At 42.5% G+C, this 21,015-nt stretch overlaps 1 protein-coding gene across 1 annotated transcript; it reads left to right on the top strand.

Annotated features, from left to right (window-relative positions):
• The first annotated feature begins 614 nt into the window (after positions 1 to 614).
• On the top strand, positions 615 to 19,945 carry FKBP9 (FKBP prolyl isomerase 9). The gene is made up of 10 exons (XM_086742990.1): positions 615 to 985; positions 6,040 to 6,185; positions 6,777 to 6,966; positions 7,662 to 7,807; positions 9,012 to 9,201; positions 11,485 to 11,630; positions 12,872 to 13,058; positions 14,622 to 14,767; positions 16,302 to 16,465; positions 18,295 to 19,945. Exons 1-10 carry the CDS (start codon positions 714 to 716, stop codon positions 18,475 to 18,477), a joined length of 1,770 nt encoding a protein of 589 aa, XP_086599116.1. The 5' UTR covers positions 615 to 713; the 3' UTR covers positions 18,478 to 19,945.
• Positions 19,946 to 21,015: the final 1,070 nt, after the last annotated feature.

The raw sequence follows: 21,015 nt of genomic DNA, 5'->3' as shown, positions 1-21,015 counted from the left end.
CTGAAACCAGTTAGAGTAAGCAAGAGCAAACCTCAGTTCCTTCTCACTAGTGCGTGCAAGATCGAGGGAGGAAGCGGAGACAGCTGGACAACTGGTGTCTTACTGGGTGCTTCTCAGGGCATTTTTTTTTTCTGAGTCATTTACAAAGTTTCCCTGACAAGGGGTTGCAAATACCTGTGACAGCACCAGTCTGCGTCAAGCAGTGGACGCCAACACAGACTTGTATCTCTGGAGTTTTGGTTTAAAGTGGAACATTTGCGATGGGGTTTTTAAATCGACAGATACGCAGAGTCCAGCGCGGGGCACAGGTGTGGCGGTGCCAGGCGCCGTCACAAAGGGCCCCGATGCCGAGCTCCGGGATGAATCGCCGGGCGCTCACGCTCCCCCCCAGGGTAGCCAGCACCGCTCCCAAGAGCTGCTGCTAACCTGCGGCTGGAGGAGGAGGCGGGGGGGGGAACGCCACACAGGCCCGCCACGTCGCACCGCCGCCCCTCCCCGCCAGCCCGGGGAGGGGGGCCGGACGCGTGGGGTTTGAGGGGAGCCGGCGCCGAGGCTGCTGCTCCTCCTCCTCCTCCCCCGTCCCGGCTGGGAGCGCTTCATCCACGTTTGCAAGTTTGCAGCGGCGGGAGGAGGAGCGGGAGGGGCCGGGGCGGGCTCCTTTCCTCCCCTCGCCGCCCTGGTTCACCCCGCGGCTGCCCGGCTGCCGGCCTTCCATGGCGGGGCCGGCGGGCGTGCGGCGGTGGCGGAGGCGGCGGCGGGGCGGCCCCGGTTGCGGGGCGCTGCTGGTGCTGCCGGCGGTGCTGGTGAGCTGGGCGGCCTGCCAGGCGCCGCCGGTCCCCGCTGCCCAGCCCCCCGGGGACGACACCGACCTCCGCGTCGAGCGGCGCTTCGTCCCCGAGAGCTGCCCGCGGGCCGTGCGGCCCGGGGACTTCGTGCGGTACCACTACCTCGGCGCCTTCCCCGACGGCACCCGCTTCGACTCCAGGTCTGGCTTGGGCCCGCCTCGGGGCTCAGCTGGCAGCCCCCCTCCTCCCCGACCCCGGGTTTATACGTGCATCGGGGTTTGGGTGGCGCGAGGGTGCTCTTTGGGGAGGGGGGCTAGCCGTGCTGCCCGCCGTGGGGGTGCAGTTTTGTGGGTGCTGGGAGATGGGGGCGGTGGGTGGAGGCTGCGGTTGAGGTTTGGTTCAGCTCCCGCAGTGCTTCCTGGAGGGCTGCGACCTGCTGTGGCCTGAGAGCCATTTTGGGGTGACCACCCCTAAGCAGGCCGTTTTGGGGTGACCACCCCTGAGCGGGCTCGTGGCAAGCTGGGCGATGCTGTACGAGCAAGAACACAGGGTGTACTTCCCTCCCCTCCATGGGAAGATGACTTTGAAAGGTGAGAGGGCCAAGGGGCTGGGGTGTGACTGCTGGGGACCGGGAGCAAGACCACTGCGGTGGCTTGGTCCAGCTTGCAGCAGTTTGCGTGCCCTGATGGATCCCCACCACGTTCTTCCAGCTGCTGCTTTGAAGTGCTGACCGGGAGCTTTCCGCTCCGGAAGACAAGAAGACCGTAAGGATATTTGGTTAGCCTGGTAATTGGGAGCATGTATGATATTGCAGTCAGTGGCAGTATTTAGTGATTTCCTGCCCGTTTCTTTCTGTACGTTTCCTCCAGGCTCAAACCTACTGGAACACAAACATTTCTGAATCATTATCTTTACCAGAAAGACAAGAGTTAGCAGGCTGTGCTTACATAGAAATTTTTGGATAAGTCACCCTTGAATAAATGTGACCTATGTACAGTGAAGCGTCTGGCCACTTTCCTGCTGTTGTTTTGGGATCAGGAAGCCTAAATAGTGGGATCAGGAGATTGTGAAGGATGCTGATGCTGCTGACAGCTTATTTGTTTTTTCTTGCTTCATTCATCGCCACTGATCAAAGTATTACTCAGAAAGAAAAAGCAAAATGTATTTTCAGTAATCCGGGTAAGCTTCCTTGTGCTTCATGGAAAATCTATAGCCTTAGGGAAATAACTGTCTTTCAAAGTAAGCTCAGCTCTTCCTCTGGAGCTGACTGTACTTCAGGACGCCAGTAGTGCCACTTCACTAGCGCTTTGGATAAAGTGTGGGATGCGGTAGCTGGTGATTCAGCTGGCCTTGGTGTGGTTTCAGCAAAAAAGCACAGCAAGAACAGTGAATTCATTGGGAACTGACAGTCTCGGAAAATAAGTTTTAGCTGTGGATGTGAGGACACGCAAAGAAAGGCAGTGTCCTCACGGCTCATTTTACAAATATGCGACAATTGGAAAACCAGCCATGTGTTCAGAAATGTGTTTCTGATTTCTGCAGATACGTTCTGGGGCTTACTTGTACGCTGAGCTGTACCAGCAAATTTCTGCGCTGAGGCAGGGCACCTGGAGAGGCTTCCCAGGTGTTGACTCTGGTTTAGTTCCAAGTCCCTTGTCATTTGGCTCTGGATTATTTGGGGCAGGAACAGGCTGTGCAGAACTGTACAATGTTTATCTTTTTGAGTCCTCTAAATATCAGTGAATAAATAATAACAATGATAGTCTAATCTAACTTGCGTATTTATTTGTATGGCTGTCTTCACTTCAAAAGGGTGCAAAAAGCCAGGTTTGTTCAGACTGTCATTTTTTTACTAGATGGCAACTCATGTTGACATGCATTTTTGTTACTTGCTAATTATGGTCTTTTTTTTAAGATTGATGACTGTGGTCTGTCATGTTAAGACAATGGAAAATGAGAAGGAGCTTCTGTAGGTTAATGGAAGAAATATTTTGGAGTATTTGTCATAAAATCTTCAGTGTTCCCTGTATACAAGTTAAAGATATTTAGTCAATTTATAGTAAAACTGACCTGTTCGAAAGCACGTTTTTCTACCTGTCAGAGTTGCTAGCTGTTCTTTTTTTTTTTTTAAGTTTATGAAAGTGCTTACCCGCCTCAGTTTAGACAAACACGACTATGAAATTGGTTCAGAAAATACTCCGCGTGTGGAACTGAGGGCTGTTTTACTTTGTTTCTTCTTCAGCTGCTGAAAATATTCTTGAGGTTTGAAATTATTTTCCTGTATTTCCAAGTAGAAGGTAGTAATACAGCTCTTCTTGTTAACAGGCTGGTGACAGTCTTAGTATTCATGCCTGCATCACATAGATTAACTGATGTGCCTGTTTATTCTTTTTTCCTCATCAATATTTGCATTTTTATTTCCATGCCTGTAAAATGATTTGCATTTTGAAGTCTGAATTTAATTGCCTGGTTACCTGCTGTGAATTTGGTAAATCCGTCTAATAGAAACTAATTTTGCTTAGTTTTAAGGAATCTGGAAAGTCAGTCCTGCAAAGCTACATGATTTGTTCACTGCTTTGTTCAGTTCTCTGCTTAGCATCAGTGTTTTCTTAGTTGTAGGCTTATTTTTGGCAAAAAAAAGAGCTTTTCTGTTTTATGTCCATCCCAGATGTGTTGCCAAGCTATGTCAATTGCTTCGAAATACCACTTTTAGGGGGTTTCTTAGAACCTATTGTAAGTCTTAATATCTTAACTATGTTTTTGTATGTATAATAGAATGTCAGAAGCTAATTTAAATATTTTCCATCCTTGCCTGGGAGTAGGAATATTTGTGCAACCGAAAGTGAATGGCCTATATAGAGAGTTGTCTGTTTTAAGAGAAGTGTTTGCCAGAAAAAAAAATGATGGAGCAAACAGAGAGATCACTCAGTAAAAGTATTTGAGGGATTTGAGGCTGTGGGTCTGTTAGGAGGCTCAGTATGTTGTGGAAGTGATGTGTGCAGTCTTTGAAGGAAAGTTTGACATCATTTCCCTAGCGATGTCTAGCTACTGGCTGCTTTCCAGAATATTTTAGCAGGCAAAGAGGCACAAGCCTTTTTTAAAAAATTATTTTCCAGTGCTGCCTTTTATCTAGGGGGGAAAAAAAAAGTCTTTTAAATTATAGAAGGAATTTGAGAAAATGTAAGCAGTAAAAGTTTAAAAATAGGCACAAAGCTTTTGAAATGCTTCCTGTCGCATGTTTATACAGCGCTTAAATAAAATTAACTAACAGCAGTAATTCAGGAACAGCAAAGTGGGATCATTGTGCGCGTTTCAGGTGGTGCTTTTAAGCTTGCTAATCATGTAAGCTAATGTTAGTGTTCTGCTGTGGTAACACAGCTCTCTGTGGAAAACTTCATTATAATTTAAGCATCATTTATTTTACCATTCAAATGTTCATGTATTATCCTAGTGGAAAATCTGCAGCTAGCTTGTCTTGATTCTTGGTCTGGCAAACTTGCTGTTTAAAGTACGTCTCTATTTTTTGCTATTTACATCTTAATGACATAAGGGCTGGAAATGTGGAGAAGAAAATAAGTAACCAGTTGGAGAAAATAAATAACCAATTGCCATATCTCACAGCTGTTACTTGAAAAGGCATCTTTTTCCCTTTCCTCTTCTCCCACAGAGAATCTCCAACCGTGATGTCTCACGTAAAGCTTATCGATCTTGCCTAATATTTTTGTGGTATTACTCACCAAAATCCATATGCTGAGATCCTACTATGGGAGCAGTCATCCTTTCATATCTTGTCATAGTCTTTAATTTTTATTTCTTGTCCATATTTTTTGTAATGCTGCTTATAGTGTTACTATGAGAATTAGCTGTTTGTAGTTATGGGCTTGGAGTGCCCGTCGTGTACATCACGCGCTACAAGAATGCATTTCAGAGAGACGGTGAGCAGTGAACAGAAGGAGAGCTGGGTTGAAGTCTCAGAAACATTCATGTTTGCCCCTTCTTTTAGCAGCTCTCTCATGACAAAGTTATGCTAACAGGGTGTTCTGGTTTTATTTAGTGAGATGGGGCTACGTTGGTAGCTTCTGTAAGAAGCTGCTAGAAGTTGTTTCCCCGTTGTCCAGTGGACTTGGCCGGGCCTAGGGCAGACCCACTGCTGGCCGGGGCCGAGCCAATTGGTAACAGAATGTTCCCTGATAACACCTCTGTGATAACGTATTTAAGAAGGGGAAAAACAAAAAAAAAGAGAAGAGATGATGTGAAGAAGCTGAGCGGGGGCAGAGAGGGGGAGGCACGAGCCTTTTGGGCCTTGCAGGCCTCACCCTCCGGTCTCCCGCCAGGCAGCCGACTGGGCCTGACTTGGCCCGGCCTGGCTGCAAGAAGTGGAGAGGAGATGAGATGTGAAGAGAACCTGTCTGCCAGCCTCTTGTGAAGAATTTCTTGTGAGAGGAATGGCTGCAGACGCCAAGGTCCTTGAAGAGGGAGGGGGAGCAGTAATGCGGCTCCTGGTCAAGATTCCCCTGCAGCCCATGGTGATGACCATGGTGAAGCAGGTTGTCCCCCTGCAGCCCATGGAGGTCCACAGAGGAGCAGAGAACCACCTGCAGCCCGTGGAGGACCCCACCTCAGGGCAGGCAGATGCCTGAAGGAGGCTGTGGCCCGTGGAGGGCCCGCTGCAGCAGCTGTTCTGGAGGGACTGCACCCCGTGGAAGAAATAACCCACATCGGAGCAGTTTCATGAAGGACTGTGGCCCGTGGGTGGGACCCCGTGCTGGAGCAGGGGAGGAATGTGAGGAGTTCTTCCCCTGACGATGAAGTAGCGGCATAAAATGATGTGCGATGAACTGACCGAAACTCCCGTTCCTTTTCCCCACTGTGCCGCGCGGGGGATGAAGGTGGTAGAGATAATGTTAAGCCCAGGAAGAGGGAGGGATGGGGTGAGGTTATCTTGTTCTCTGTCTCATTATCTTGCTTTGTTTTTAGTAATAAATGAATAGTTTTCCCCAAGTCAAGTCTGTTTTGCCCAAAATGGTAACTTTAAGGATTTCTCCCTGTCCTTATCTCAAACCTTGAGCCTTTTTTCCTTATATTATCTCTCCCTATTCTCTTGGAGGGTGGGGGGAGTGAGAGAGAGACTGTTTAGTCTGGTCCTGATTGGGGCTAAACTACGACACAAGGCAAGGAGGTTAAACTCTCAAAAAAACAGTGGAAGGGTGGGTAAATGTACCACTAACATTTTTGCCTGCTGTTCCCCCTTTAGCTATGACAGGGGATCCACATTCAACGTGTTTGTGGGAAAAGGTCAACTTATTGCTGGGATGGACCAAGCTCTGGTCGGCATGTGTGTGAACGAGCGGCGGTTCGTGAAAATTCCTCCCAAACTCGCCTACGGAAGTGAAGGTGTCTGTAAGTACAGCACCGGGCCCGTGAATAGCTGGTTGTGCAAGTGATTCAGCAGAGCAGATAGAAAATGAAGTCACAGGAGAGAAGGGTAGAAATCACAAGTAGTGGATTTCACAGATGTTCTCCCCTGCTCAGGGGTATTTGTTAAGCCTATAGCCTAGCTAATCGCTCCAGGCTCCCACTTCGTGCTGAAGGAAGAGACTGTAGAAGACCTTCAGCAAATGAGCCTTGCTATTGAAGTTAACTATTTTTTATATCTACTTTGCTGTTAAGTAGTTATTGTGTTTTGGTGTTGCAGTGCTGCACAAGGTCTTGTTAGTGCCAAAAGCAGCTTTGCTGTACAGACTCCCAGGGAAAACAAATGCTAAATCAAGATCAATTTGCCTGATGGACGTATTTGATAACAGTTCATGTTGCCCGATTCCCCCCCTTAAGTACCTGCAACAGTGACAAGGGACGGGGGGGTTTAAGCACCAAAAGGAGTAAGTTTTGCCGTAAGGTTTTTTTTCAAGGTACGCATGGATCGGTTCCCTTTTAGCTGGTGCCTTGTAGAAAAAGGGAAATAAAACTGGTTGTGTTGTTTTGCTTTTGCAGCTGGTGTGATACCCCCCAATGCTGTGCTCCATTTTGATGTGCTTCTGATTGATCTCTGGAACTCAGAGGATGAAGTGCAGGTTCAGACTTACTTCAAACCCGAGAAGTGTCCTCGGACAGTCCAGGTGTCTGACTTCGTACGATACCATTACAATGGCACATTCTTGGATGGGACCTTGTTTGATTCCAGGTATGCAGCTGGGTTGTGTGTCTTTCAGTAGGTATCTCAGGTCACTTAAAACCATCATTTTCTCCCTCTTTACTGGTATAACAGTTAATGCTAGTTGCCCAGAAACACAGGAAATGAAAGCTAGCATCATATAAGTGTCAGTAATTTAATCAGGGATTATGGGACAGCAGTACTGACTCAAACCAGTAAAACAGTACATTATTTCTGCATGGGCATTGCCAGCTCCGATCTCTTTTTTTTTTAAGTCTATTCCCGGTATCTATGTTACTATTTATTGCAGTCAGCTAAAAATTTCTATAACCACTGCAGCATAGCTATTCAAGTTACATACAAGCTTTATAAACGACGCAGAGTTCATAATGAAGTTGAGCTACTAATGCTGTCATGCTGAGATTTTAAGTTTACAGCATGTGTAGTTCATTAAAGTTTGGTGTAAAATGATGCTTTAATAATAGCTGCCATTATGTTTGTGAGCCAGTTTTCAAAACCTCTGTTGGGTTCCTGAAATAGCTAAGCACTCTGGAAAACACTACCCAGCCAGTACTTGATAAATCAAGAAGGAATCCTTTTGGAGCAGCAACTCGTGAGTTATATTGTGCATAGTGTGTGGCTTTTGAAGATTAATACTGTTCTTTCCTGTGGCTGTCTGACATTTGGTTGTGGTTTTGTTGTTTGGTTTTTTTTTTCATTTTTAGCCATAATCGGATGCGAACTTACGATACCTATGTGGGAATTGGATGGCTGATTCCTGGTATGGACCAGGGTCTCTTGGGAATGTGTGTAGGAGAGAAGCGCATTATCACAATACCACCTTTCTTAGCATATGGAGAAGAAGGAGATGGTAAAAGTTATTATTTTTTTTTTTTAAATCCAAGTCATCCATATTTTGAAACAAACTTGTACTTTGTATATTTTAAATTTATGGGCACTATTATTGCCCATTTCAGACAGAGGGAACAAAATGATGGAAAGGCATGTTCAAAATGTATTATGTACAGGATTGGACTGATTAGAAAATACAAGACTTTTTAAAAAATTTAAACAGTAAGTTGCTTAACAGACATATTGTTGATACAATTCTAATCTTTATGTACCAAAATTTTATTTAATTGAGATAATATAATCTGTGCTGATTATCTAGTGGCTCCAATAACTTGAAGTCAAGCAACTGCATCATTCTTTCAATGACTGCCACAGAGAGCAGAAAACATTTGAAAAAAAGAAAAATGTATCTTTAGTGCCAGTTTTGCTCTTTTATTTGCAATGATGAATTAATTGTCCTGTGAGACCGTATGCAGCCTGCAGGTCATACATAGAGATCCCCTTGTTAAATGAGGGGGCAGTTAGATATAGTTTGGGATGATGCTTTAAGTTATTTCTCTGCACTAAAGTTTAAGAATCTGTCTGTGATCTACAGGGTTTCGTACCCCTTCCATGACTTCATTACCATTAACAGTGATAGCCATCTCCATGGATAACAAAATTTTGTGGAGTTACATTTGAAAATTTTGCTAAGATCTTGAGCTCAATGGCTCTCAGTCACAGCAACCCACACTATAACTTGTGTATTGATGGAAGGGTACTTTTTCACCAAGATACTCAATTTACTCTTCTTCAGCTTCCATCATGTGGTCTTCTGTTTTGACATTGACAGGATGGGAAGAGCGGTTGTACCACATTTGCATTCTAATGGTTATTTTATGCACTTTCATGAAGTGTGTTGGAAATACTGGTAGACTAAACCATGCAGCTCAGATGGAGCTGGTGTATACTATTGAAGATGAGTGTTGCTGAGGAAGCTGTTGTTTTCAGTAAGGCAGTACCATCACAATAGGAACAGAATGAAATAATTGAGTTAGAGAACTGAGTGACAAACCCACACATGAAACAAAAATGACTGACTAGAAGCAGATGATGCTAATTTATTTTGGGAGGGAAGGTGCCTGATATTCAGCAGTAGGTTAGTTTTCTTCAACGAACACGTTTAAGCTCCTTCTAGAATATCTGTTCTTTCTTACCAGTTTTCTGCTCTAACACTTTTGTAGGTAAGGAGATCCCTGGCCAAGCTTCCCTCATCTTTGATGTGGTTTTGCTAGATCTCCATAACCCCAAAGATGGTATTACTATTGAAAATCAGCAGGTGCCTGAATCTTGCGAGCGGAGAACCCAGACAGGAGACTTTCTCCGATACCATTACAATGGCACACTTCTGGATGGCACATTGTTTGATTCCAGGTAACCAAACCGTTCAGCCCTGCAGATCCCATTTCCAGTTTGACTCATCTGTCTTGTCCATAATATACCCAAATACAATTCTTTGTTTTTCCTTCCTTTTTGAAATTTTTGAGTGGAGTTGGAGTCTTCTCTTCTTAAAAAACTCATACAAAACTTTTCAATATGAGAAGGAAGACAAAGACCTATTTTGTATTATGACAGTATCACAGACGCCATCTAGGGGTGGTGACCTACCTGGTGAAGCTGTGTAGGCTTTAGACACGCATTCCTAAAGACGCTTTGCCCTGTAGAGTTTATCTGCCAAATAGGTAGTACTCCCGAAGAGAGAGAAAACAACTATGATTCCCATTTTATGTCGTGAGAATCGAGTCAGTGAGCTGGTGGGTAGTTGGAGGTTAACCTTAGGACAGCCTATCCCTTTGTACTTGAAAGCGGTTTGCCTTTTATAAGCTAATGTCTTTCAAGACTGAATTCAGCAACAGGATTTCTGTCATAAAGGAAGAAAGATTGTTGTCACTTCAAATTCAAAGCCCTCTGAGCACATGAGCCTCATGTACAGAATTATATGACGAATAATACCCTTGTAGTTTCCTGTCACTTTTGTTTGCTCTTTAATGAGCAATACTTTACTTTCCTACTCCAGCTTTCAGAACAGCTGGCACAAGTAGCTAAAAAGAGTTGAAAATGAGCCACTGTAAAATGTTTCACAACATGAACTCATGGAAAATTGTTTCATACTTCTACAGCTGCTGCAAGCTGAAGATTGGAATCAGTTTTCAAGCATAAGCTGCGTATTATGCCGTGTGTGCTACTTCCTATGAGGAGGAGTCAGGGAATTTTATCTCGTAATTGAACTGAGGTGTAGTAAGGTTCAGAATCAAACTTTACCTCCCCATTCAGCTGCCCAGCTTGGTGGGAGAATAGAAAGCAGGAGACCTGCATCAGCAGCCGTCACTGTAGACCTTAATTTACAGCTTATGAAAACTTGTAAGTTAAGAACTTTAAGCTTATCCACAGTGCATCTACCCAGAATCTCTCTTTTTTGAAATGTGAGTATTGTCTGTAGCAAATAAACAATTTTTGAAAATGGCTGTCGTGTTTATATTAGGGTTGTTGTCAATAGATGGTAATAAATTCTTTGTAGGCAGCAGCCTGTAAATAATTCTAAAGCACTGACAGTTATTAGAGGACTTATTCATTAGGGTGTCATGTCCTGGCTTCCCACAGAATTTAAAAGAAAGGCCAATACCTAACAAGTATCTATGAAGAAATAGAGCAGCTCACAATAGTTATTGAAAGCCTTGGAGTTGGCCGAGAAAAAATTTCTCACTCCTACAGAGAGCATGCCAAAAGCACTGTGAATGGCTGCGTTTGAGAGCTCTAAGTAATCTTTCCTGTCCTTTTTTCCCTCTGCAATATTCAGTTGCAGAGCTGCCCCTGGGCAGCTCACCCAGGGCGATGTGGACTTAAAGCAGTTGAATAAACCCCTGAATTACATCAGAGTCTGCATTAGTCTTGCTGTCTCCCAGAATTATCTCGTAAAGATGAATTAAAACCTTTCTGCCTTCCCTTCCTTGGGTTGTGCCTTCATGTGGCATGCCTTGAAGAAAGGCAGAAGACAGACGTATCCTTGTAATAAACATCATTTGTTGTTATAGGCTTGTTTTATTCTGTCATGAGGTGTTGAAGTAGATCCTTCAACTTATGTATAAGTGATTGGCATAGTTTGGAAGGGAGGGATAGTGTTGATACTGGTTAGTTGTTATGACTCATTTTAATGATGTACATCCCAGGAGAACCTATTTATCTGACCTCCTGCTTGTAGTAGTTGAACTACATAGCTGTGGTTACAAAATGAGATAGTCTGAAAGCTGTCTCATGAAAATGAACGTAAACTGTATCTAGCTGATAAGCACTTATTAAAGTAGAATCAGGGCAGAGGAAAATTTAAGGGAGAAGACTGTTTTTTTTTCAGTTACCAAAACATATTTTCTGTTTAGTCTAAAATACATAAATAGGTGAGATTTTCTTTCAAGATATAGTAGAAACATATTTGCAAATAGCTGTTCCCTAGCCAGGGTCCTAGTGCTGGTTAATAAATGACACACACATCACTGGCTGGTGAAACTTGGTGGCCTAGAGTCATTGAACGTGGTGATTGCATTGTGCTTCTCCAGTGCTATTTAATGACTCTGTGTTTGTCCTTAACTGGTTTAAGAATTATGTTGCAGACCTATTGCAAGAGTACACCTGACACTGCTAAAATACAAATATTTTCCATAGCTATTCACGAAATCGTACATACAACACCTATGTTGGGAAGGGTTATGTGATTGCTGGAATGGATGAAGGTTTGCTAGGTGTATGCACTGGTGAAAAAAGAAGAATAATAATCCCCCCTCATCTTGGATATGGAGAAGAAGGAAGAGGTGAGTGATTTTTCATTCCAGTCTTTCATAATTAATGACATTTCCTTTATTGTTTAGTGTGTAGTTGAATTATTTTGGCGTTTGAAAGGCTTATGAATTAGTTCATTATTTTGTGGGCATGCAACTGACAGGATTACACCCAGAATTTGCGAGATTATTTTAATTAGCTAAAAATGTAGGACAATAAGAATGCAGAACAATCTCCCATGTAATTGGTGACCTGAAATTATTCGGATAATTAGTGTTTCAGGCATGCTGGTACTTGGTGACCTGAACTCATTTAGATAATCAGTGTTTCTGACAGACTGGTACTTGGATGCCAGGAGCTCTGCAGCGTGAGATCTTCCTTCCTGTGTGTCTTAACAAGCTCTATACGCTAAAGGAATTAATTGGGTTATGTTTTCTTCCCCATTCCTTCCACAGCCACAGGTTTTGTGGACTCCTAAGCCGGCTCTGTGAACAATGGATGCGTGTAACAGCAAAGTATCTGTGTGTGTATAATTCATTTGGGAAAACTCATTAATACCTAAAAAGATTGCTGTGAGAGGTTGAATATGATAACCCTGCTAGCCAGTCACAGTTTTATGGCTGGTGTTTCAAACGGTACCTCCTGGGATGGTATTTGGAAAAAGTGACTTAGGAGAAAAGCCTCTCTTCTGGGAATGCAAATTCTGTGCTGTTGATCTGGGAATTAGACTCCTCTACCAACATAACCCATTCCTGGGTCTGGATGTGCCTGTCCATCCTGGTAACGCAGGTGCACATTGTCCTGGAAGAGGGGGAAGAAGCGGCTTGCTATGAGGACATTTTAAGGAAATGTAAGCTTTTAGACATAAAGGCATTCCTTGAAACATGAGAAGTCCTACGAGAATTCTGATGATCAATAGTGAATTGGTACATGAAACACAAATCAGTTGTTTAGAATGGTCACAGGAAATACATGGTTATTGCTTCATTTCTGTATAATTTTCAAATTCAGAATAATGGAAATTTTTTCCTTCACTGTTGAACTGAGTGCATGTTTAGTGCTTTTCCACTGGTTCTGCTTCCCACATTAGATGCAGCTTGCATCTATTGCATACAGAGGAAATGTAGTCCTTTAATTCTGAACAAGAAGGGCAAAATGACTCAGTAGCAGATACCGTGGGAAAATATATTCCTACAGGGTGCAGTACCTGGTCATCATAAGCCTGTTTGGGTACCATTTCTTTCTCTACTTGTCTAATTTGCTTCCTATTTAGGAAAGATTCCAGGATCTGCAGTGCTGGTCTTTGACATCCACGTGGTTGATTTCCACAACCCCTCAGATTCGGTCAGCATTACTGTTAACTACAAACCTTCCAACTGCACCGTGCTGAGTAAGAAAGGAGATTACTTGAAGTATCACTACAATGCTTCGCTCCTGGATGGCACTTTGCTAGACTCGACGTAAGTATATCATCTGGTAAAGAAATTGTCCCTAGTAGCTGTGAAAGTAGAATGACTTGCCTGCAAAGCGGGCTGGCAGGGAAGAAATAATTTTAAATTTAAAAATTTAGTATTTATGTAGAACGTATTTTTCTTTTTATGTATACCTGTCTAAGCTATACAGAAGGAGGAAAAGAAAAAGACAATTTATCATAGCATAATGAGAGAACTGGGAACAAAGAGGAGGTAGGAGTGTGTTGGACAAGAACAGAAACACTACAGGTGGACTTGTGAAGCAGGTTGTCTGTGTGGCAGTCGGTTTAAATGGGCTAATTCAGGCGTCTAGGCTGGTCATTGTAAAGCAACACAGGGCTCTGCATGAATGAACTGTCCAAGTGCATTAAGTTTCTTGGGTAGGATTTGCACTCTACACTGATTCAGTGCTCCTGAGAGGGATCTGGTAGACACACTCAGTGTAGTCTTGTTAAAGCTAGCTTGATTTTTAGTAAATGGTGTTTTATAGTAAATGTGTTTTATAGTAAATGGTCACCATCATGTCTGTAACACATGTGTGTGCTGGTTTTCCTGTATGGTGGTGTTGCGGTAAGTGTCAACATGGAGAAAATATCAGAGGGCTTGGTCATGACTGTGATTATAATGTTCCTCTTTCTCCTTCCTGTTGACAGTAAGTTTATGAGGGAAACAGAGATTGCTCTAGTCTGTCGAACATAGAACTGAAGTGAGCCCATTGCACTCTTTGCTGCAGCTACAAGAATACTTTTGCTAGATTTTTTTCTACCTTCATCTTTTGGATAGCACAAGCCATCTAAATAATACTTTATTTCTGGATGGGAAGCTGGGAAAAGCTATTTTTAAACAGGTTATAATTAACATAAGAAGCAGCTCATAGTTTTCACAGGGTACACAATAGCTTGCAGAGTGGAAAAGCTGGCTTACACTGAAGCACGTGGTGTGATGCTGTAGGCAAGTATGTGTGCAAGTAATGTGTTTGGCTTCAAAACACCTTTTATACGGCAGGAATGCTCAGTTCCCATTTTGTAGCAGGAACCAGGGGATGGTGAGACTATTTTACTCAAAGCAGTTTATAGAGAGTCAGAGATCATGAATCTTGTGCTCCTAATTTTAAGGCTGACCTCCTGGCCACTGAATTGTTTTCTTTCCAAATAATACTCTGTTGTACAAGCATGCCCTGCAGCGGTATAGCCAAGCCAAATAAGCAAAGAGACTGACAGAAGAAAGGGTCCTGCTGTTGTGACAGATACCAAAGAAAAAGTCTTATCACAGCACGCTCCACTTCTGGAAGCACAATACATGTTTAACTTCTGGAGTTTTTAACTCATGATAATATCTGCTTTTAGAAATGAGCCAAATATTGGCTGTAACTTGATAACTTGAGAACAACTTCAGGTAGCTGCTTGGTAGAACATTGGACATGAAGTTAATTTTTGGCAATGATAAGACACTAATTAGAAACTGCTTTTTCTGTGGTGATTTTGAACAACAGAAATTCTCTGTAGTATGTTGAGGTTTTTTTTTTCTTTTTCACTTCCCTCTCCTCTCCAGACATAGTCTTGGCAAGACCTACAACATAGTTCTGGGATCTGGACAGGTGGTGTTGGGGATGGACATGGGCCTTCAAGACATGTGTGTCGGGGAACGACGAACAGTTGTTATTCCGCCTCATCTCGGTTATGGAGAAGATGGAGTTGGTAAGTGAGTGAAACCTATTGCACATCCACTTAGCATCTCTTGAGTAAATGAAACACAAGTAGGCATGGTGTGTTAGTTGCTATGCATGAGGATATTCGGGGAGTCTCTCTTATCTGCCCGAACGGGATTTTTTTAGAGGTTTTAAATTTCATTATTTTAGACAATCCCCGGGTGCCCTAATGAAATGAACATACTGCCTGTGTTGCGTTTTAAGTCACAGTGTTACTGTGGCCGATATAAAGGCAATCTCAGTACAAAAGGGAACACATGCTCCCAGTAATGTTGCTTTGTCAAAACAGAAAGCTCCAGGCACTCCTGTGTTGCAGAGGGATGTAAACACTGTTCTCTGTGACAGGGAATTAGGTACTCACGTTTGAACACGCGACATGTTATTCAGGAAACAAAACTGAAGGGGACTGTTCAGCACTAATATGTTGGCAAATTCAAAGAAAACTCAAAATTCAGAAACTACATAAACTGAATGTAAGACATGAAACAGTGTATCAGTGCCGTTGAAACCCCAACCCCAACACATTTAAGGCAGTGTGCTCTGTTTTAGAGCATTGAGGCTTATAAATTTTGAATGACAGGGACAACAATAATAAAAAGAACAATATAGAAGTGACAAGAACTCTCATCTCCCAGTGTGGTTGTTGCTGATCTTCTGAGATAAAAGGGAAAGGAGTCTGTTGGGAGATCACCAAGGTCAACAAACTGATATGTATGGAAACAGTTGCCTAAGTTGCTGTGTTCTTTGAATACTTCTAGAACAGTTTGTGTTTTATAAAGACTGTCTGTCAGGCATCATGTGCCGAGCTTAATGGAGAATCGATTTGTGATAAGAGACAAAGAAGCATTTTCACTTGTACCTGTCTTCCATGAAAGATTATGAGTATGATACATGCAACATTTTATACTATTATATAAAATTGTTTAGTTATATAAGTTGAAAATTTCCTCGTAATATAAAAAGTCTGCTGTGTTAAAAAGCGTTATAAACATACCTGTGATAGACATTAGCCATCATTCAAATTGCATTTGATATACATGGTCTGAAACATTGCATCATTGTTAGTGTTTTGGTATATACCCGGATACCTGAAGAGATTGCTCTTGTTTGCTATTAGCCAGAAGTTAGATGTGACCTCAGGTTTTTTTTTAAAGGATAAACTCCTTCTGTGGTTTCATCAAGGTAACATCTCAAGCTGTTGCTTCGCTGTTGAGTCTACCAGTAGCACCTTGATACACAGTGTATTGTTGAGATAAAGGAAAATTGATTCATTCCCACAATTTTACCTTTGTAAGTTTAAAAAAAAAAGGATGCAGTTTTATTATGAAAGCTTCCTTTATGTTTTGTTCACCTCTGCTGAAGTGAACAGGAAGGTTTGGTGGACTTGGGATTGCAGGGCTTGGGGATCACTGTAGAGTAGCATCTCTTGAAGCAGGAAGAGGAATTTAATTATGGATTAAAAGGAAATATACTTTTCAATACAAGTGAGGATAAATACCCCTCTTTGCCATTTGTTGTGACAGAAGGAGAAGTGCCTGGTAGTGCTGTATTAGTTTTTGACATCGAACTGCTGGAACTGGTGTCTGGCTTGCCTGAAGGGTACATGTTTGTATGGAATGGTGAAGTCTCTCCCAATCTTTTTGAAGAAATAGACCAGAATCATGATGGAGAGGTTCTTTTGGAGGAGGTAAGTTGAGGAAATGTAAATATTTGCAGTGGTTTTCTCCTGCTACCGTCATCAAGATGTTTTCTCCTATCACCATCAACTCAGATGCTGAAGAATGGAGTCTCTCTTCCTCCTCTCTTCCTCCTCTCTTCCTCCTCTCTTCCTCCTCTCACATGGTGTTTGTTGTCAAGTTAACAGGAAGGCAGCCTGTCAGTTAAAACATGATTATTTAGCTTTAGAGATTGAACCAAAAAGAAAAAAGAAATGTAAGAATGGCCATACTACTTAAGATCAATTACTGTTGTGGTCTCCTGCTGTGGTCAGCAACAGGTAACATAGGGCATGGGTGGGTGTAAGAGGCAGAGTCAGTATTCAGAGATCCTTCACTGTATCAGCCTGCACAGTGTCTGTCTGTTAGTTGGAGGTTTATGGTGAATTCTTGAGCCAAAGCTGAGCCTGCAGCAGTGCATCCAGGAACTGTTTAATCGCTTCTGGAACCTGGCAGTGCCTGTGGCTGCTCCTTGTGTGAGTGAATTTTGTGATGTGTGAAGAAGTCCTTCCCCTTGCTTGCTTTTAAAATCTGCAGTGTGAGAATGTCACTGGGTGCCCTAATTGAAAGCCTCTTGCCTTTGCCGCACCATCTCTGATAATATAAACCTCTGTGAGGTTTTCCTCTGCATTTTCTCTTAACTGAGGAGTTCTGGTTTTATGTTCTTTTTTTTTCAGTCTTTGATGCTTTTCTCTATCATTTTGTTTTCTGTCTTTGTTGGAGTAGTGCTGCCTGCAGCTCTCAGGGTACAGGCTGTGGACCTGTGGAACAGCATGAGATGCCTTCCAGCATTTTAACAAGGCAATAGGGTAAAATAAAAATCTTGTTTTCCCTCTCCCTAGTGCTTTCTTCCACATCTTTGTTTTCTTCCTTTCTCCGTCTTTTTTTCTTGTGTTTACCTCCACTTCTATCCTTGCAGAGAAGTAAAGAGACTAGAGAATGATTGAGGTGGGATGTGACTGTTGATACCCACATCCTTCTGGTCACTGAGCAAGGAGGAGAAGCCAAGGAGATATGAGAGGATGCGTAGCCTAAAAGGTGTAAATGACTGTCAGGAATAGCTCTCACTACTGAAGCGTATTTAACAAGTAGCACCAGAGATAACAGTAATTGGAAAAATGGTGTTTGATTGTGGATGTTCTGATTTTGGAAAGCCAGCAGTATGACTTCTGTCAGACGTTGTCTAATCACCTTGAATAACTTCATAATTTGTATAAGGAAAAGGATTTTTAGGGAAAACTAACCTTGTAACCTTGTGACCTTTTCATCCCTCTTCGCCCACCAAAGTAGTGGGAGTTGAGTGGAAGGTATAGTGCCTGAGACTGCTTTAATAAATCTCATGGCATCCTGATACCTACAGTCTCATTGCTGTGTTTCATTATTTTTTCTTGTGTGTTGTGAAACACAGGTGGATGTCTGTTTTACAGTGTGACCTTCTTGTATCTGCACGGATCTGTCTCCGTATGGATCTGTTCCTGTATCACTCTCTGTTCAACTCATCTTCCCCCTAAATTATGAAAAAGAACTTTTCTTGTTTTGGGTCCAGGACTCACTGGAATAAGTGAGGAAATCCCCATTGAACTCCAGAAAGAGTGATTTACCCTCAAGTGTCTGTCCTAATTAGTTCAATTTAGATTATAAGCTTTATAAGATAGTAACAGTTTACTTTTATATACACTTCTTATTAAGTAGTAAAATGCTAAATAGTAAACAACAAATAAGTGCTACTTGTGTAAATACTCCTCAGTTTTAAGTGGCTGTTTCACTGTGAGCTGTTTTCTCCTCCTTTCCCTCCACCTAGTTTTCAGAGTACATTCAAGCTCAAGTTGATTCTGGCAAAGGAAAACTGGCTCCTGGTTTTGATTTTGAAAAGATTGTTAAAAATATGTTCACCAATCAAGACCGGGATGGAAATGGTAAAGTTACCGCTGAAGAATTCAAGTTGAAAGACCAGGAGGCCAAAGAGGAACATGATGAACTGTAAAGCTAGGAAAAAAAGAAGAGTCCAGAGCTGACCTACTGTTCGAACGCGTGTACTAGAAGAGGTTTCGGCAAGCATGTTTCTGAAAGGTTAGCACTCAGCTAGAGAGCCTGTGTCTGCCTGTGCCTGTGTGCTGGTAGGCTGTTAAAATAAGAAGAGATTTGCAGTTGGAATTGTTAGGTATATTTGAAAAAAGTGTTAAGTGCCTCAAGATAGGATGTATAAACGGATAAAGAGCGTACTGCCAGATGTGGTGTCGTGAACCACGTGCTTTGTTTTTATGCTAAAGATTGGAAGCCATCATTGAACAATACACAGTCGCTTGGGCGGGTGGATGGTAGGGAGAAAAGTTATACCGAGTGCTTTTAAAAGAGTTTTAAAAAACCTTCTGTATCCAAAATGTTTCTGCAGGAGAACAAACCAGAAAACATTCCCCATGAAAATAACCTGTACAAATTGTCAGATATTGAGACCAGTGCCTTTCGGAAGGCATGAGCACTCTTTTCCAGTAACTGAACAAACTCCTACGTATATTTGCCAGCAGGAGCTCTGATTTGCAAATTGCAGAACATGCCAATGATAGCTACGTCATTGCAAACTGTCCATAAGCTGTGAATTAAATTAAACAGGCCTAGAATTGTAACCATGTGTGTGCTGGGTTTTTACCTTATGAAATAAAAGTTTGTTACTATCATCTGTATTGTTTTTAATTAATAACCTTGACTCTTCTCGCTGGCGTGTTGAAACAGTGTTCTGATCAGTGATTCCCAAACCTTTCTAGCTGCAGTCTTATTTATAGTGTTGTTAGACTTTAAATATTAGTATTATGGGGTCCAAATACTGGAGACAATTGACTTTGTGTTGGGCTTCTGCCTCCTATTTTGGGAATTGTTAGACTAAGGATTAAATTCTTAGAGCTTACGCAGCAGAGCAGTCTGGCACGGCGAACAAACAAAATGACAGTGATAGAATCAAGAAATAGGCCCATCTGTTTGTGCCTGCAAATGTTCTGGCCTGTCCCTCAATACAAAATCAGGCCTGGGAGTGCTGTTTAGGTTATGTGAACTCTTGAGACAGTCACTCCTTAGATCTACAGATGTAGCAAGCTGTTTAACAGAACATACCCTAAACTGACGTGTTTTTCTGGAAGGCGCTATGATCCCCTGCAGCACACTGCATGTAAAGAGCACAAATACGTATAGTGCGCCACTGTCAAAGACAAGTAGAAAGGGAGCTGTGTTTCCATTATATGCTTTGTGTCTAGTTTCTTGCTTTTCTTGATCTGTACATGTGGGTTCTAAGCTCCCTGAGATGCTCTTTTTAAAAACTGGTATTTCAATGGGATGAAAACATTTTGTATTGTTTTTTTAATACGGTTGTTATAGAAAGTGCAGTGAAATATTTGTTGGGGTTTGATACCATTAAATGTTGGATAACTGATCTTTTTGTTAAATAAAATGTTGATCAATTATTACTGTCAAAGTTTCTTTGACTTCTGGCATTTTGATGGGTGGGAAATCTGAGTGGAAGCAAATACCCTTTGTGCCGCACTCTTCTTGCACACATAGCAGGCTTATCCTGAGTATGTTCAATGTTGCTATTGATCTTTAGAAAAAATATTTTAAACTAAGATTATTTGAATCAAAAATATTGAAAATAATAAACCACAGGAAAAGATTTTGTTTTAGTACTTCACACAGGTGAAGTGAAGTCGTTCTTTTGCCTGGGAAGGAGATCCCTAAATTACCCATCCCATATTGCCATCAGCTGTGACAATGGGGAGGATGATGGTTCTCTCAGCTGGAGCTCCAAGTCTCTTATCAAATAAAATCATTTTACATAAGAAACAGCTTCCTCAGAAGACTATTGAACAAAATTTTCCCCTTTTATTTGGAAGTAGGTAGCTGTGGTTCAAATGCATTGCTTCTGCATGATTATGGCGCTGAGACAAGGAGCTGGAAGCAAGTTGTGGTTTGAGTGCGGTCCTCAGTGTGGAAACAACTTACTCTGTTCTCATACATACCCTAAAATACCAGGTGTGTCTTCTGGATATCCCAGATTGTTTTGTGTGGAAAAAAAAAAAATCTTAGTGAATAGCTCTTTCTGCACAGAGGATCATTCCAGATGGTTCCCAGGAGGTGGTTCCTGACGAGTTCCAGGTAAACCAGGACAGCGGAGCCGTACTGCAGGGCAGTGCAGGACAAAAGAGCAGCACCACGCACAGAAGTGCAGTCAGTTGGTAATCCCAGAGGTGGTCACGCTGGATTTTTTTGGAAGAGTACATCAGTGATGGAGTAGTAGGTATGATTTTATCAGTGCCTCCAGCTAGGGTAGGTACATCTGAAATTCTCATCCCTTTGCTCCCTAGGCCGTGGCAAACATGGCTTGTGATCCATCTAAATGATGTTTTGCTGTCAAGGGAATGCTCAGGGCCACCTTCCTTCCCAGGACTGTACTTAGGTTGAATGCCCCTACCCATTGCTTCTCAGCATGTGTGGCAGCCTTTTAAAAGTGAGTGTAGTCTGCCTGCCAGTGAGCCAA

The sequence above is a fragment of the Chlamydotis macqueenii genome, chromosome 2, assembly GCF_036417535.1.
Source record: "Chlamydotis macqueenii isolate bChlMac1 chromosome 2, bChlMac1.mat, whole genome shotgun sequence".
Lineage (NCBI taxonomy): Eukaryota > Metazoa > Chordata > Aves > Otidiformes > Otididae > Chlamydotis > Chlamydotis macqueenii.
Note: the sequence above shows the minus strand (reverse complement) of the source record. Positions and strands in the feature narration are given on the sequence as shown.